This window comes from Protomyctophum parallelum (assembly GCF_964188405.1).
Source record: "Protomyctophum parallelum genome assembly, chromosome: 6".
NCBI lineage: Eukaryota > Metazoa > Chordata > Actinopteri > Myctophiformes > Myctophidae > Protomyctophum > Protomyctophum parallelum.
The window spans coordinates 46,734,539-46,751,668 of record NC_139701.1 but is presented as its reverse complement, the minus strand read 5'-3'; the positions used below and the strand labels follow the sequence as shown (position 1 = coordinate 46,751,668).

Below are 17,130 nucleotides of genomic sequence, written 5' to 3'. Positions count from 1 at the left end.
GTAACGGTCTGGGCACCGGACTGGTAATCCAGTCGCAGTGTGCCGCGGGTTCGACTCCCGGACCCGACACGGCCTTTACTGCATGTCATCCCCCCATCTCTCTCCCGTTTCCTGTCAGCCTACTGTCTGTCCCTTCAAAAATCAATAAAAGGCGTAAGCCGCAAAACAATATCTTTAAAAAAAAAAAGAATAGTAGGATAGTATTAATTATGTTAAATCATTAAGTATGTAGAATAGTAGGATAATATTAATTATGTTAAATCATTAAGTACTGTATCAGTAGGATAGTATTAATTATGTTAAATCATTAAGTATGTAGAATAGTAGGATAATATTAATTATGTTAAATCATTAAGTATGTAGAATAGTAGGATAGTATTAATTATGTTAACTCATTAAGTATGTAGAATAGTAGGATAATATTAATTATGTTAACTCATTAAGTACTGTATCAGTAGGATAATATTAATTATGTTAAATCATTAAGTATGTAGAATAGTAGGATAGTATTAATTATGTTAAATCATTAAGTATGTAGAATAGTAGGATAATATTAATTATGTTAAATCATTAAGTACTGTATCAGTAGGATATTATTAATTATGTTAAATCATTAAGTATGTAGAATAGTAGGATAATATTAATTATGTTAAATAATTAAGTACTGTATCAGTAGGATAGTATTAATTATGTTAAATCATTAAGTACTGTATCAGTAGGATAGTATAAATTATGTTAACCCATTAAGTACCGTGGCTGGTCAGAGCGTTGTATCAGTAGGATAGTATTAAGTATGTTAAATCATTGTATCAGTAGGATAGTATTAATTATGTTAAATCATTGTATCAGTAGGATAGTATTAATTATGTTAAATCATTGTATCAGTAGGATAGTATTAATTATGTTAAATCATTGTATCAGTAGGATAGTATTAATTATGTTAACCCATTAAGTACCGTGGCTGGTCAGAGCGTTGTATCCGATGATAGAGATTCCTAGACTCTGTCCTTCCTTCTTCGTCAGAGAAACTTCCTGGATCTCATATCCATCCAGGTTGGGCTGGAAGCACGCACACACGCACACGCACACACACACACACACACACACACACACACACACACACACACACACACAGTAAGTGGGTGTTATGATGAAAAATAGGAAAATTAAAATGGTGCGTGTAAACAGAAAATCTAGTACCACGGACACATGTTGGTTATCCCCACAACTGTGTGTGGGGATAAAACTAAGACTAAATATACTGACAATTTCGTCAACAAAAAAAAACTAGACTAAAATGTTAGGAAGGGACTAGTGGACAAGAGATCCAGTATAAGGCCTTTTACATTTGCTGAAAATAGCCGATCTACAAGCGCACAACGAGTCGCGTTGTGCCCATTCATTACGACGGCATCAAGGCCCGCCAAAACACATTTTAGTCGACTAAATCACCTGTAGATTTAGACTAAAACCTCGTGACATTTAGTCGACTGAAACTACACTAACACCAACACATTCCAGGTGACTGAAATGTGACTAAAACAAAATGAAAACTATTCCAAAGACTATGACTAAAAAAACTTAAATCAAAATTTGCTGCCAAAAACAACACTGGTGTGTGTGCGTGCGTGTGTGTGTGTGCTCTAACTCACAGTCTTGCTGACTCTGCGTTGGGGCGGTCTCCGGGGCAGCTCGGGAGGGGGGGCAGAGTAGACGGGGGCGGAGCTTGGAGGCGGAGGAGGGGGCGTGGGCCTCCTCCCGGGGTGGGGGGAGGAGGAGGAGGGGCCCTGGGGGCGGGGCTCCCGGGCCACCAGCATGCGAACGCGCGGGCCACACGCCTGGAGGACGCGCACCACCTGCTCACTGGCCAGGCCCCTGGTGGGCGTGGCCCCGATGCTCAGGATGTGGTCACCTGTCCTCAGCCGGCCGTCCTGATTGGATGGGATGGGATGGGGGGGGGAGGGGGGGGGGGGGTCGATGATGTCACGGGTCAACATCAACTTTGTTTATCGAGGGGCACTAGGCCCATCTATAGATTTATGTAGATGTATTTATATTAGGGCCGGGACTAATTGCTATTAATTACGATTAATTAACTACAGAAAAATGAATGCATTAAAAAAATTAACGCACTATTTTTTTCACCGCGGAACGTTGTCACCGGACAGTTTTCAGACGGACCTGCGCACCAAGTGTCCGTGTCCTCTTCAGACAATAACACCACCAGAAACCGCAGACAGTTCACCAGACTGGGGGAAGCCGCTGAGATCACTTTGCTTGTCCCCGTGGATTGGAAATAGGATTTAAAAGGCTATCTGATGGTAGCATGGATTACAGCACAGTTGTGTGCAATTATTCAATAAATAATTATTACCCCTATTACTACAAAAACAATGTTTTATTGCTTAAACTTATGTATTCACTATCCATTGATTCACTAGTATACCAAAATCCATTTGAAAAAATTGCTTTCTCACTGTTCTCGGGTCAAATAATGATATGCGATTAAAATGCAATTAATCTAGATTAATTAATCGCAAAGCCTCTGATTAATTAGATTTTATTTTTTAATCGAGTCCCAGCTCTAATTTATATATATATATATACACCTTGTGGGCAGCGCTGTGAGGCACCAGCGTGGGGTGTGTTTTTACCTTGTAGGCAGCGCTGTGAGGCACCAGCGTGCGGACCACCACTCCCGTGGTCTTCCCTCCAACGATCCCGAAGCCCAGACCAGAGCCGTCGTTCACCAGCTCGATCTCCTCCACCTCACCCCAGCCCTCCTGGAGGAGCAGACAGGCAGACAGACAGACAGACAGACAGACAGACAGACAGACAGACAGACAGACAGACAGACAGACAGACAGACAGACAGACAGACAGACAGACAGACAGACAGACAGACAGGCAAAGAGACAGACAGACAGACAGACACAGTTCGACAAAGAGAGAGACAGGAAAGAAAGAAGAAAATATAATTTTGACAGTTTGCCAAAAGCATGTTGACTCAATTTCATTAAAACTAGGATATTTGCTCAAAGGAAAACACAATATTCTTAATGACAGATGTAGCCACTACGACCACAGATGTTCCAAGAAACTAGCTAGCCTCCTAGCCGCCCAGTCTGCTGCTCTCTGGGAGAACAGAAACTAGCTAGCCTAGCCACCCAGTCTGCTGCTCTCTGGGTGAACAGCAACTAGCTAGCCTAGCTAGCCTAGCCACCCAGTCTGCTGCTCTCTGGGTGAACAGAAACTAGCTAGCCTAGCCTCCCAGTCTGCTGCTCTCTGGGAGAACAGAAACTAGCTAGCCTAGCCTCCCAGTCTGCTGCTCTCTGAGGGAACAGAAACGAGCTAGCCTAGCCACCCAGTTTGACATACAGGCATACAGTAGCTTACTTTGACCTTTGAACTTCACCCTTACCGTGTCGACGAGGGGTGTGGCCTGCGGAGGCGGTGGCGCCGATGATGACGCTGCGATGATGACGGCGTCATCGGGGGTGGGGGGGCGGGTCCTGGCCACCACTAGCTCCACCCACTGGTGGGAGGCCTTCTGGAGCAGGGCCACGGCGGAGTGCTGGTCCACAGGATGCCCGTTCACCGCCAGGACCTGGTCGCCCACACGGAGACCCCCGTCCCTGGGGGGGGGGGGGAGGGAGGGGGAGGGGGAGGGGCGGGGGAGAGAATGTTATTATAACCCTGAAGACCCCCATCCCTGGGGAGGGAGAGAGAGAGAATACACAGTGGCAAACTACCTGACCACTGTTACTGATCCAAAACTGAGGAAGATGTTGACTATGTACAGACTCAGCGACCACCGCCTGGCAGTAGAAACAGGCAGACACAGACAGAAGTGGCTGCCTAGAGAAGACAGACTGTGTTGTCTGTGTTGTTGTGTCACTCTGCTGTCAAGGGGAGGTGGAGACGGAACTACACTTTGTGTTACAATGTGACAAGTATAAAGACATCAGAGAATCCTTCTTCCCTAAATTTAAAGAAAGATATAAAGAATTTGAATCCACCATTAATAACTCATCACTCCAATATGTTCTGGGAGAACAGTCCAAATGCACAGTTTTGGCAGCAAAATATGTATGGAGTTGTCATCAACTGAGGGACAGCCAGTGGACAGTAGAGACAGGTATATCTGTCTGAGGGACAGCCAGTGGACAGTAGAGACAGGTATATCTGTCTGAGGGACAGACAGTGGACAGTAGAGACAGGTATATCTGTCTGAGGGACAGCCAGTGGACAGTAGAGACAGGTATATCTGTCTGAGGGACAGACAGTGGACAGTAGAGACAGGTATATCTGTCTGAGGGACAGACAGTGGACAGTAGAGACAGGTATATCTGTCTGAGGGACAGACAGTGGACAGTAGAGACAGGTATATCTGTCTGAGGGACAGCCAGTGGACAGTAGAGACATGTATATCTGTCTGAGGGACAGACAGTGGACAGTAGAGACAGGTATATCTGTCTGAGGGACAGCCAGTGGACAGTAGAGACAGGTATATCTGTCTGAGGGACAGCCAGTGGACAGTAGAGACAGGTATATCTGTCTGAGGGACAGACAGTGGACAGTAGAGACAGGTATATCTGTCTGAGGGACAGCCAGTGGACAGTAGAGACAGGTATATCTGTCTGAACAGGGTCATTAAGTTGCTCTTATGTTTGTTAATTTATTTTCATTGTTACTGTATTGCTTGTTGTTCATTATTGTTGGGATGTTTATTGACTTTTGTTTTGTTGTATGTATGCTTTGGCAACGTAGAACATATTTATCATGCCAATAAAGCCTTTTGAAATTGAAATTGAATTGAGAGAGAGAGAGAGAGAGAGAGAGAGACTGTGACAGACAGACAGACATACAGACAGACAGGTACCTGTGTGCCACGCCTCCAGGCTGGATGTGTTTGACGAAAACGCCCTGCTGGTTGTGGGCGGGGCCTCCTCCCTGGTTGTTGTGGGCGGAGCTTGCGTCAGGACTCAGACCAATCACGCTGAAGCCCAGACCGCCGTGTGTCGGTCTGCACAGTCTGACGGTGTCTGTGTCCCGCCCCTAACACACACACACACACACACACACACACACACACACACACACACAGTCAGTGGCGCCAAATTGTATAGGGCACTATTTGTTGTGTTGCGCCGTAGCTAGAGGAAGCATGCCAGTGGGGTAACAGTGAGAACGGTGGCCTGTGATACAGGTGTCGTTAAGGGGCGGAGGTGTGTGAGGAATTCACTAATAAATTAATTATTCATCATTAATGTGTCAAATCGCAAAAAGGGTCAATGCCTGTGTGAAAAGTGGGAGTGATTGGTGCAGGCAATGAGGAGATACGGCAGTGATTCAGACATTGACTGATGATGATGATGATGATGATGATGATGATGATGATGATGATGATTGTTATTTTTTTAGAATTAGAATCTTAGAGCGAGCGAGTCATGAACGAACGTCACCGCCGTTGTGCATTGGCTCGGCCCCGTCGGTGTGTTCATGTGATTGGCCCAAATGTCTCTGGAGTGTTCATGTGATTGGCCCAAATGCCCCTGGAGTGTTCATGTAATTGGCCCAAATGCCCCTGGAGCGTTCATGTGATTCGCCCGAATGCCCCTGGAGCGTTCATGTGATTGGCCCAAATGCCCCTGGAGCGTTCATGTGATTGGCCCAAATGCCCCTGGAGCGTTCATGTGATTGGTCCAAATGCCCCTGGAGCGTTCATGTGATTGGTCCAAATGCCCCTGGAGCCTTCATGTGATTGGCCCAAATGCCCCTGGAGCTGCAGTACCTGCTTTCGGCCCCCATGTCCGTTCCGCTTCAGTGTTTCCTCTCGGTGACGTCTCTATTACTGATAACTGTATAATTCTGACCTCACTGTTTTTGTCTAGTTTTTGTTTTTAAGTTTAGAGATGTTATTTTTCTCAGCTGCTGTTGCTACGCATGGCTGCCAGTTCCCACCTGATGTTGTGTGGGAGTCCAGACTGCTCCAGACCGTACTGAATAACTGCTAGCTTACATAATGTCTTGAGGCTAGGATTGAAGTCTAAGACATACAGATCACCAGGTATTTTGTCTCCTCCCAAGAGGATGATGCGATCTCCCATCATGCAACAGCACATATTAAACATCCTATGTGGGCGTTTCCCCTTGGGCTCAACCTTCTTCCAGGAGAAGGTCTCTGGACTGAATTTCCACAGATCATTGAGTAACTTGTGACTGGCGTTCCAGCCACCAAATATGTACAGCTCTCCATTGTAGGTAAAGGCTGAATGATCCCTGCGTCCTCCTGGTAGAAGCTGTGTCCAGCCAGAGGTTGGTCTCTGTGTCAAAAACTCTGATGGTGTTGTAGTGCTGACTCCACATGTATAATTTAGATAAATGTAAACCGCCGTAGCTCCTCACCGCCTGCACCAATCGCTCCCACTTTTCACACAGGCATTGACCATAATAATATGGAGGTCGAACGAAGCCCTTTTTCCAATTTAACAAATTATTAATTAATAATGAATTTATTAGTGAATTAAAAATGCGAAAACGCACCCAGGGTGCAGTACCCCCCGCGGCCACAAGGGGGGGGGGGTATCTCACAACGGGTAAGGGCTAGTAGAGACAATACACCATAAATGAGAGAGAACCGTTGGCCCCCGTGACGCGACTACGGATAAGCGGTTGAAGATGGATGGATGCGTGTCTAGTCTACGTGTGTTACCTTGGCGACGGTACTGAGCCACTCAGAGGAGAGGGGGGCGGGGCTCCCGGAGCCCCGGGACGCCCCATTGGCCGGGAGCGGCGAGGAGGAGGCGGAGCCAGGCGGAGCCGCCGCAGCGGGCGATAGGCTGCTGGCGTCCGGACGCCTCGCGCTCACTATGAGCTGCCCCCTGGTGGAGAAACTGATGTCACTGCAGGCGTCTGCTGGAATACTGCTCAACTACAGAGGAGAGGAGAGGAGAGGAGAGGAGAGGAGAGGAGAGGAGAGGAGAGGAGAGGAGAGGAGAGGAGAGGAGAGGAGAGGAGAGGAGAGGAGAGGAGAGGAGAGGAGAGGAGAGGAGAGGAGAGGAGAGGAGAGGAGAGGTTGTCAAGGTGTTTGGGATAAACTACAACATGATGCCACTTAACACTGGCATGACTGAAGTAAGTCACTTTGGACATTTAAAATAAATCAGTTGGACGACATAAGAGGTTATAATTCATCCAATCAATGTACAAACCTGTCTGTCCTAGTCTAGGGGGTCAAACCTGTCTGTCCTAGCCTAGGGGGTCAAACCTGTCTGTCCTAGTCTAGAGGGTCAAACCTGTCTGTCCTAGTCTAGGGGGTCAAACCGGTCTGTCCTAGTCTAGGGGGTCAAACCGGTCTGCCCTAGTCTAGGGGGTCAAACCGGTCTGCCCTAGTCTAGGGGGTCCCAATGTTCTTAGATGGCAAAAAATAATAATTAAGGAGCCCACCGCGTGAGGTTTTAAGGAGCCCACAGCGTGATGTTTCCTCACCTGGTTTCTGTTTTAAGGAGCCCACAGAGTGATGTTTCCTCACCTGTTTTATGTTTTAAGGAGCCCACAGCGTGAGGTTATCTCACTTGTTTCACAGCTGTTTTAAGGAGCCCACAGTGTGAGGTTATCTCACCTGGTTTCAGAGCTGTTTTAAGGAGCCCACAGCGTGAGGACTCACCTGGTTTCAGAGCTGTTTTAAGGAGCCCACAGCGTGAGGACTCACCTGGTTTCAGAGCTGTTTTAAGGAGACCGCAGCGTGAGGTTTTCTCACCTGGTTTCAGAGCTGTGTTAAGGAGCCCACAGCGTGATGTTTCCTCACCTGGTTTCTGTTTTAAGGAGCCCGCAGCGTGAGGTTTCCTCACCTGGTTTCTGTTTTAAGGAGCCCACAGCGTGATGTTTCCTCACCTGGTTTCTGTTTTAAGGAGCCCACAGCGTGATGTTTCCTCACCTGGTTTCTGTTTTAAGGAGCCCACAGCGTGATGTTTCCTCACCTGGTTTCTGTTTTAAGGAGCCCACAGCGTGATGTTTCCTGACCTGGTTTCTGTTTTAAGGAGCCCACAGCGTGAGGTTTTCTCACCTGGTTCCGGAGCTGTTTTAAGGAGCTCTGCAGCGTCAGGATGTTGGCCAGCAGGGGGCTCTGCAGAGCCTCTCTCAGGCTGCCCAGTGATTGGCTGAGAGCAAGCTCCTCCCTCTGGGTCAGCTTGACCTGGAGACGCTCCAACGCTGCGACCACCTGCTGCCGCTCTGCCATAGACACTAATGGTAGAAAATACACACCTGTCACTACACACTCTGCCATAGACACTAATGGTAGAAAATACACACCTGTCACTACACACTATGCCATAGACACTAATGGTAGAAAATACACACCTATCACTACACACTCTGCCATAGACACTAATGGTAGAAAATACACACCTGTCACTACACACTCTGCCATAGACACTAATGGTAGAAAATACACACCTGCCACTACACACTCTGCCATAGACACTAATGGTAGAAAATACACACCTATCACTACACACTCTGCCATAGACACTACTGGTAGAAAATACACACATATCACTACACACTCTCTGAGTTACAGACCCATAAGGGTCCATGTGGTTCCTAACTATCATTTAGCTGGGAACCCCTTGGAACTCCCTCAAGGACCCCTGGGGGTCCCCGGACCCCACTTTGGGAACCACTACACACGCACGCACGCACGCACACACACACGCGCTGACGCTCTGCAACAAATGACACAAAATACACAACATTCAAGTAAAGAAAAACAAGTAACGTAGATACAGGTCAGTGACATGTTGTGTAACGTACCAGTAGATACAGGTCAGTGACATGTTGTGTAATGTACCAGTAAATACATGTTGTGTAACGTACCAGTAGATACATGTTGTGTACGTACCAGTAGATACATGTTGTGTAACGTACCAGTAGATACATGTTGTGTAACGTACCAGTAGATGCATGTTGTGTTCGTACCAGTAGATGCATGTTGTGTACGTACCAGTAGATACATGTTGTGTAGGTACCAGTAGATACATGTTGTGTAATGTACCAGTAAATACATGTTGTGTAACGTACCAGTAGATACATGTTGTGTACGTACCAGTAGATACATGTTGTGTTCGTACCAGTAGATACATGTTGTGTACGTACCAGTAGATGCATGTTGTGTACGTACCAGTAGATACATGTTGTGTAACGTACCAGTAGATACATGTTGTGTAACGTACCAGTAGATACATGTTGTGTACGTACCAGTAGATACATGTTGTGTACGTACCAGTAGATACATGTTGTGTACGTACCAGTAGATGCATGTTGTGTACGTACCAGTAGATACAGGTCAGTGACATGTTGTGTAATGTACCAGTAAATACATGTTGTGTAACGTACCAGTAGATACATGTTGTGTAACGTACCAGTAGATACAGGTCAGTGACATGTTGTGTTCGTACCAGTAGATACATGTTGTGTAACGTACCAGTAGATACATGTTGTGTAGGTACCAGTAGATGCATGTTGTGTAGGTACCAGTAGATGCATGTTGTGTAGGTACCAGTAGATGCATGTTGTGTAGGTACCAGTAGATGCATGTTGTGTAGGTACCAGTAGATACATGTTGTGTACGTACCAGTAGATACATGTTGTGTAACGTACCAGTAGATACAGGTCAGTGACATGTTGTGTAATGTACCAGTAAATACATGTTGTGTAACGTACCAGTAGATACATGTTGTGTAACGTACCAGTAGATACAGGTCAGTGACATGTTGTGTTCGTACCAGTAGATACATGTTGTGTAACGTACCAGTAGATACATGTTGTGTAGGTACCAGTAGATGCATGTTGTGTAGGTACCAGTAGATGCATGTTGTGTAGGTACCAGTAGATGCATGTTGTGTAGGTACCAGTAGATACATGTTGTGTACGTACCAGTAGATGCATGTTGTGTAGGTACCAGTAGATACATGTTGTGTACGTACCAGTAGATACATGTTGTGTAACGTACCAGTAGATACAGGTCAGTGACATGTTGTGTAATGTACCAGTAAATACATGTTGTGTAACGTACCAGTAGATACATGTTGTGTAACGTACCAGTAGATACAGGTCAGTGACATGTTGTGTTCGTACCAGTAGATACATGTTGTGTAACGTACCAGTAGATACATGTTGTGTTCGTACCAGTAGATGCATGTTGTGTTCGTACCAGTAGATACATGTTGTGTTCGTACCAGTAGATACATGTTGTGTACGTACCAGTAGATACATGTTGTGTAACGTACCAGTAGATACATGTTGTGTAGGTACCAGTAGATACATGTTGTGTAGGTACCAGTAGATACATGTTGTGTAGGTACCAGTAGATACATGTTGTGTACGTACCAGTAGATACATGTTGTGTAATGTACCAGTAAATACATGTTGTGTAACGTACCAGTAGATACATGTTGTGTACGTACCAGTAGATACATGTTGTGTTCGTACCAGTAGATACATGTTGTGTACGTACCAGTAGATGCATGTTGTGTACGTACCAGTAGATACATGTTGTGTAACGTACCAGTAGATACATGTTGTGTAACGTACCAGTAGATACATGTTGTGTACGTACCAGTAGATACATGTTGTGTACGTACCAGTAGATACATGTTGTGTACGTACCAGTAGATGCATGTTGTGTACGTACCAGTAGATACAGGTCAGTGACATGTTGTGTAATGTACCAGTAAATACATGTTGTGTAACGTACCAGTAGATACATGTTGTGTAACGTACCAGTAGATACAGGTCAGTGACATGTTGTGTTCGTACCAGTAGATACATGTTGTGTAACGTACCAGTAGATACATGTTGTGTAGGTACCAGTAGATGCATGTTGTGTAGGTACCAGTAGATGCATGTTGTGTAGGTACCAGTAGATGCATGTTGTGTAGGTACCAGTAGATGCATGTTGTGTAGGTACCAGTAGATACATGTTGTGTACGTACCAGTAGATACATGTTGTGTAACGTACCAGTAGATACAGGTCAGTGACATGTTGTGTAATGTACCAGTAAATACATGTTGTGTAACGTACCAGTAGATACATGTTGTGTAACGTACCAGTAGATACAGGTCAGTGACATGTTGTGTTCGTACCAGTAGATACATGTTGTGTAACGTACCAGTAGATACATGTTGTGTAGGTACCAGTAGATGCATGTTGTGTAGGTACCAGTAGATGCATGTTGTGTAGGTACCAGTAGATGCATGTTGTGTAGGTACCAGTAGATACATGTTGTGTACGTACCAGTAGATGCATGTTGTGTAGGTACCAGTAGATACATGTTGTGTACGTACCAGTAGATACATGTTGTGTAACGTACCAGTAGATACAGGTCAGTGACATGTTGTGTAATGTACCAGTAAATACATGTTGTGTAACGTACCAGTAGATACATGTTGTGTAACGTACCAGTAGATACAGGTCAGTGACATGTTGTGTTCGTACCAGTAGATACATGTTGTGTAACGTACCAGTAGATACATGTTGTGTTCGTACCAGTAGATGCATGTTGTGTTCGTACCAGTAGATACATGTTGTGTTCGTACCAGTAGATACATGTTGTGTACGTACCAGTAGATACATGTTGTGTAACGTACCAGTAGATACATGTTGTGTAGGTACCAGTAGATACATGTTGTGTAGGTACCAGTAGATACATGTTGTGTAGGTACCAGTAGATACATGTTGTGTACGTACCAGTAGATACATGTTGTGTTCGTACCAGTAGATACATGTTGTGTAACGTACCAGTAGATACATGTTGTGTTCGTACCAGTAGATACATGTTGTGTTCGTACCAGTAGATACATGTTGTGTACGTACCAGTAGATACATGTTGTGTTCGTACCAGTAGATACATGTTGTGTAACGTACCAGTAGATACATGTTGTGTTCGTACCAGTAGATACATGTTGTGTAACGTACCAGTAGATACATGTTGTGTTCGTACCAGTAGATACATGTTGTGTAACGTACCAGTAGATACATGTTGTGTAACGTACCAATAGATACATGTTGTGTTCGTACCAGTAGATACATGTTGTGTAACGTACCAGTAGATACATGTTGTGTAACGTACCAGTAGATACAGGTCTGTGACATGTTGTGTAACGTACCAGTAGATACAGGTCTGTGACATGTTGTATAACGTACCAGTAGATACAGGTCTGTGACATGTTGTGTAACGTACCAGTAGATACATGTTAGTGACATGTTGTGTAACATACCAGTAGATACAGGTCTGTGACATGTTGTATAACGTACCAGTAGATACAGGTCTGTGACATGTTGTGTAACGTACCAGTAGATACATGATGTGTAGGTACCAGTAGATACATGATGTGTACGTACCAGTAGATACATGTTGTGTAACGTACCAGTAGATACATGATGTGTAGGTACCAGTAGATACATGATGTGTACGTACCAATAGATACATGTTGTGTAACGTACCAGTAGATACATGTTGTGTAACGTACCAGTAGATACATGATGTGTACGTACCAGTAGATACATGTTGTGTAACGTACCAGTAGATACATGTTGTGTAACGTACCAGTAGATACATGTTGTGTACGTACCAGTAGATACATGTTGTGTACGTACCAGTAGATACATGTTGTGTAACGTACCAGTAGATACATGTTGTGTATGTACCAGTAGATACATGTTGTGTACGTACCAGTAGATACATGTTGTGTAGGTACCAGTAGATACATGTTGTGTACGTACCAGTAGATACATGTTGTGTAGGTACCAGTAGATACATGTTGTGTAACGTACCAGTAGATACATGTTGTGTACGTACCAGTAGATACATGATGTGTAACGTACCAGTAGATACATGTTGTGTACGTACCAGTAGATACATGTTGTGTAGGTACCAGTAGATACATGTTGTGTAACGTACCAGTAGATACATGTTGTGTAACGTACCAGTAGATACATGTTGTGTAACGTACCAGTAGATACATGATGTGTACGTACCAGTAGATACATGTTGTGTACGTACCAGTAGATACATGATGTGTAACGTACCAGTAGATACATGTTGTGTAACGTACCAGTAGATACATGTTGTGTACGTACCAGTAGATACATGATGTGTACGTACCAGTAGATACATGTTGTGTAGGTACCAGTAGATACATGTTGTGTAGGTACCAGTAGATACATGTTGTGTAACGTACCAGTAGATACATGATGTGTACGTACCAGTAGATACATGTTGTGTAACGTACCAGTAGATACATGTCTGTGACATGTTGTGTAACAAACCAGTAGATACATGTCAGTGACATGTTGTGTAACGTACCAGACCAGTAGATACAGGTGTGTGACATGTTGTGTAACGTACCAGTAGATACATGTTGTGTAGGTACCAGTAGATACATGTTGTGTAACGTACCAGTAGATACATGTTGTGTTCGTACCAGTAGATACATGTTGTGTACGTACCAGTAGATACATGTTGTGTACGTACCTGCGGGGACATTTTCAAACATGGCCGTTGTGTCTTTATGTCCTGCTGTCTGTCTGTCCGTCCGTCTGTCCAGCAGTCTGCTATTACCTGGAGAGAACGCAACACAACACAACACAACACGTCAGCACAACACAGCACAGCACAGAACAGCACAGCACAGCACAGCACCACTCACTTCAGATGGGTCTGATTTTTTACCAATGAAGTCCAGAATATTTACGCGATATCACGCTGTCCTTTTGTTGACTAATGTGTTACATTATGTCATGTAATGTTAAATACATGACGTGTGTTTTCAACCAGTCTAACATACATTAGAAGGACAATATCAGCCACCAGAAGCAGAGATGTGTGTTTTCAACCAGTCTAACATACATTAGAAGGACAATATCAGCCACCAGAAGCAGAGACGTGTGTTTTCAACCAGTCTAACATTCATTAGAAGGACAATATCAGTCACCAGAAGCAGAGACGTGTTTTCAACCAGTCTAACGTTCATTAGAAGGACAATATCAGCCACCAGAAGCAGAGACGTGTGTTTCCAACCAGTCTAACGTTCATTAGAAGGACAATATCAGCCACCAGAAGCAGAGACGTGTGTTTTCAACCAGTCCAACGTTCATTAGAAGGACAATATCAGCCACCAGAAGCAGAGACGTGTGTTTCCAACCAGTCTAACATACATTAGAAGGACAATATCAGTCACCAGAAGCAGAGACGTGTGTTTCCAACCAGTCTAACATACATTAGAAGTACAATATCAGCCACCAGAAGCAGAGACGTGTGTTTCCAACCAGTCTAACATACATTAGAAGGACAATATCAGCCACCAGAAGCAGAGACGTGTGTTTTCAACCAGTCTAACATTCATTAGAAGGACAATATCAGTCACCAGAAGCAGAGACGTGTGTTTTCAACCAGTCTAACATACATTAGAAGGACAATATCAGTCACCAGAAGCAGAGACGTGTGTTTTCAACCAGTCTAACATACATTAGAAGGACAATATCAGTCACCAGAAGCAGAGACGTGTGTTACTTTTCAACCAGTCTAACATTCATTAGAAGCACAATATCAGCCACCAGAAGCAGAGACGTGTGTTTCCAACCAGTCTAACGTTCATTAGAAGGACAATATCAGCCACCAGAAGCAGAGACGTGTGTTTTCATTTTCAACCAGTCCAGCATTCATTAGAAGGACAATATCAGCCACCAGAAGCAGAGACGTGATGACTTGGGGCATGTCTGATCAAATAATAAATACTGAACTTTCAAGCAGCCAGAGAAGACGTTAGAATGACCACAAACATTGACATTTGAAAGTGAAATATCTCTTTAAGAGCTTGTTTGCTAAAACAGTGTTACTGACCATGGGAACTGTCCTAAAACTAGGTCACACTGAGTCCATGCAGGGTTGCCAGATTATGCGAGAGAAATGAGCAACGAGGTCTATGAAAACAAGCCCCAAAATAAGTGATAGTCAAATGTGAGCACCTCAAACTATAAACGATCGGCTGCTTGAAAATAGCCGATTTACAAGCTCACATTGCGTCACGATGCGACACGTTGTGGAGCTTGTGGATCTGCTATTTTCAACGAATGATCTTGAAACTACACAATGGGGGAATCTTTTCAGATGTGTGGCCAAATATTAATTTGTGAGACACTAGTTTACTTTAAACAATATTAGGAAAGCCCAAATAATCAACTACACTTTAGAAACAAGCCGAAATAAACAACTACACTTTAGAAACAAGCCAAAATAATCAACTACACTTTAGAAACAAGCCCAAATAATCAACTAAACTTTAGAAACAAGACCAAATAATCAACTACACTTTAGAAACAAGACCAAATAAACAACTACACTTTAGAAACAAGCCAAAATAATCAACTACACTTTAGAAACAAGCCAAAATAATCAACTACACTTTAGAAACAAGACCAAATAAACAACTACACTTTAGAAACAAGACCAAAAAAACAACTACACTTTAGAAACAAGAGCAAATAAACAACTACACTTTAGAAACAAGACCAAATAAACAACTACACTTTAGAAACAATACCAAATAAACAACTACATGAATGAATAATGAATATAAAGGGTTGAAAAAAGCACTGATTCAGTTTAGCTGCTGCATAACATTAGCATGACAGCACTGTCACTGTTGACACAACTCACATGAATACAGTCTCTAAAGCACATTAAACAACGTTATAAACACCACTATTAAACACTGAAACTGTATAGCAACACCATATGGACTGTTTTAGAAGACTTTACGAGAGATGTATTAACTTTTTAGTCCATGTTTTTGATTTATTTGAGACTCACCTTCTTCCCTCCTGTTGTTTCACCTGCGATGCAAAAAAACAGAAAACACCTGATGAGGAAGTGGAAGCCAGGAAAGGGGAGGGGCCTAAACACACAGATATGGACATGTTCCGACGGCGCAGATCTACAAGCTCACAGCGCGTTGCGGAGGCAGGGCGGTGTGAGCTTGTAGACCTGCGGGTTTTTATTTTGTTATTCCACTGGAGTTATAGCTTGAAAAAAATGAAACAACTGTATTTATTTTTACAATAGTGGAGGATAAAATGTATTCTCCACTCTTGTAAAAAAAAATTTTTTATGTATTAATGTTCTATAAATGTACCCTATTAAGACAGACAGATCTTTATATAAGTGCCCAACTGTCCATATTAGTATATGCTATCCATCCACATGTTCTATACATCTACCATAGACAGATCTATCTATACAGAATAATATAATATATTTATTACAAATAAATATAATCCTGATGTTCTGTAGATCTAGTAGACTCCATGCAACAGCAGGTGCATCCCATCCATCAGTCCATCCAACTGCTTGGAAATCAATACTTTATAGTGCCTATCTGTACTTTGATGGAGTTTAATTCAATCAATAAAACTCCACTTTGATCAAATTAATGGATTTTTTTTTAATCTGTATTTAATCTGGTCTCTAATGATATTATAAGCATCATCAATAAAGCAGCAGCTAACTGGTTAGCATGCCGAGGCTAACTGTAGTTTTCAAAGTGTGTTTGTTTGTCTTTTATTATGACATATTTTATTTAATCTACAAACAGAGTTTATTTCTGCAGCTGTGAAAGCGGGAGACGTGAAGCCACGCCCCCTTGTTAATTGTTAAACTTGTGAATTAATAACAATAAAAAATAAAAGTTTATAAACTCACATTTTAAAGTGATTCAGACGCTCTGTCCCTTTAAACACCTGAGGTAATCTGTTTTACCTTGAATGAGGAGTTTGAGGAGTGGGCGCGCACACACACACACACACACACACACACACACACACACACGCGCGCGCGCATGAAATTAAACGGGAGTATCACCGCTAGAGCCGTAAACATCTTCTCTCATGGGGGTCCACTAACTGCAGTGTTGTTTTGGCAGAACATTTCTATTTTAGTTTTAGTCGTTGTCTCTTGAATAGTTTTCACTTAGTTACACATTTTAGTCACCTGGAATGTTCTAGAGTTTAGTTTAGTTTTAGTCGACTAAATGTCATGCAATTTTAGTCGACTAAATCTACAGTTGATT

At 43.4% G+C, this 17,130-nt stretch overlaps 1 protein-coding gene across 1 annotated transcript in view; it reads right to left on the bottom strand.

The window, feature by feature from the left end:
• Positions 1-16,788, bottom strand: part of patj (PATJ crumbs cell polarity complex component) — a gene marked incomplete at its 3' end in the record, with an annotated part of 120,580 nt that extends 103,792 nt beyond the window's left edge. Inside the window, exons 1-10 of the mRNA XM_083766793.1 lie at positions 16,764-16,788; positions 15,876-15,898; positions 13,539-13,625; positions 8,069-8,247; positions 6,716-6,934; positions 4,883-5,058; positions 3,422-3,635; positions 2,655-2,783; positions 1,653-1,931; positions 957-1,059 (exon numbers count right to left, since the gene is read on the bottom strand). Of these exons, the coding sequence (XP_083622919.1) occupies positions 957-1,059; positions 1,653-1,931; positions 2,655-2,783; positions 3,422-3,635; positions 4,883-5,058; positions 6,716-6,934; positions 8,069-8,247; positions 13,539-13,560 (1,321 nt within the window). The 5' untranslated portion in view covers positions 13,561-13,625; positions 15,876-15,898; positions 16,764-16,788. The remainder of the gene's footprint in view (positions 1-956; positions 1,060-1,652; positions 1,932-2,654; positions 2,784-3,421; positions 3,636-4,882; positions 5,059-6,715; positions 6,935-8,068; positions 8,248-13,538; positions 13,626-15,875; positions 15,899-16,763) is intronic.
• Positions 16,789-17,130: the final 342 nt, after the last annotated feature.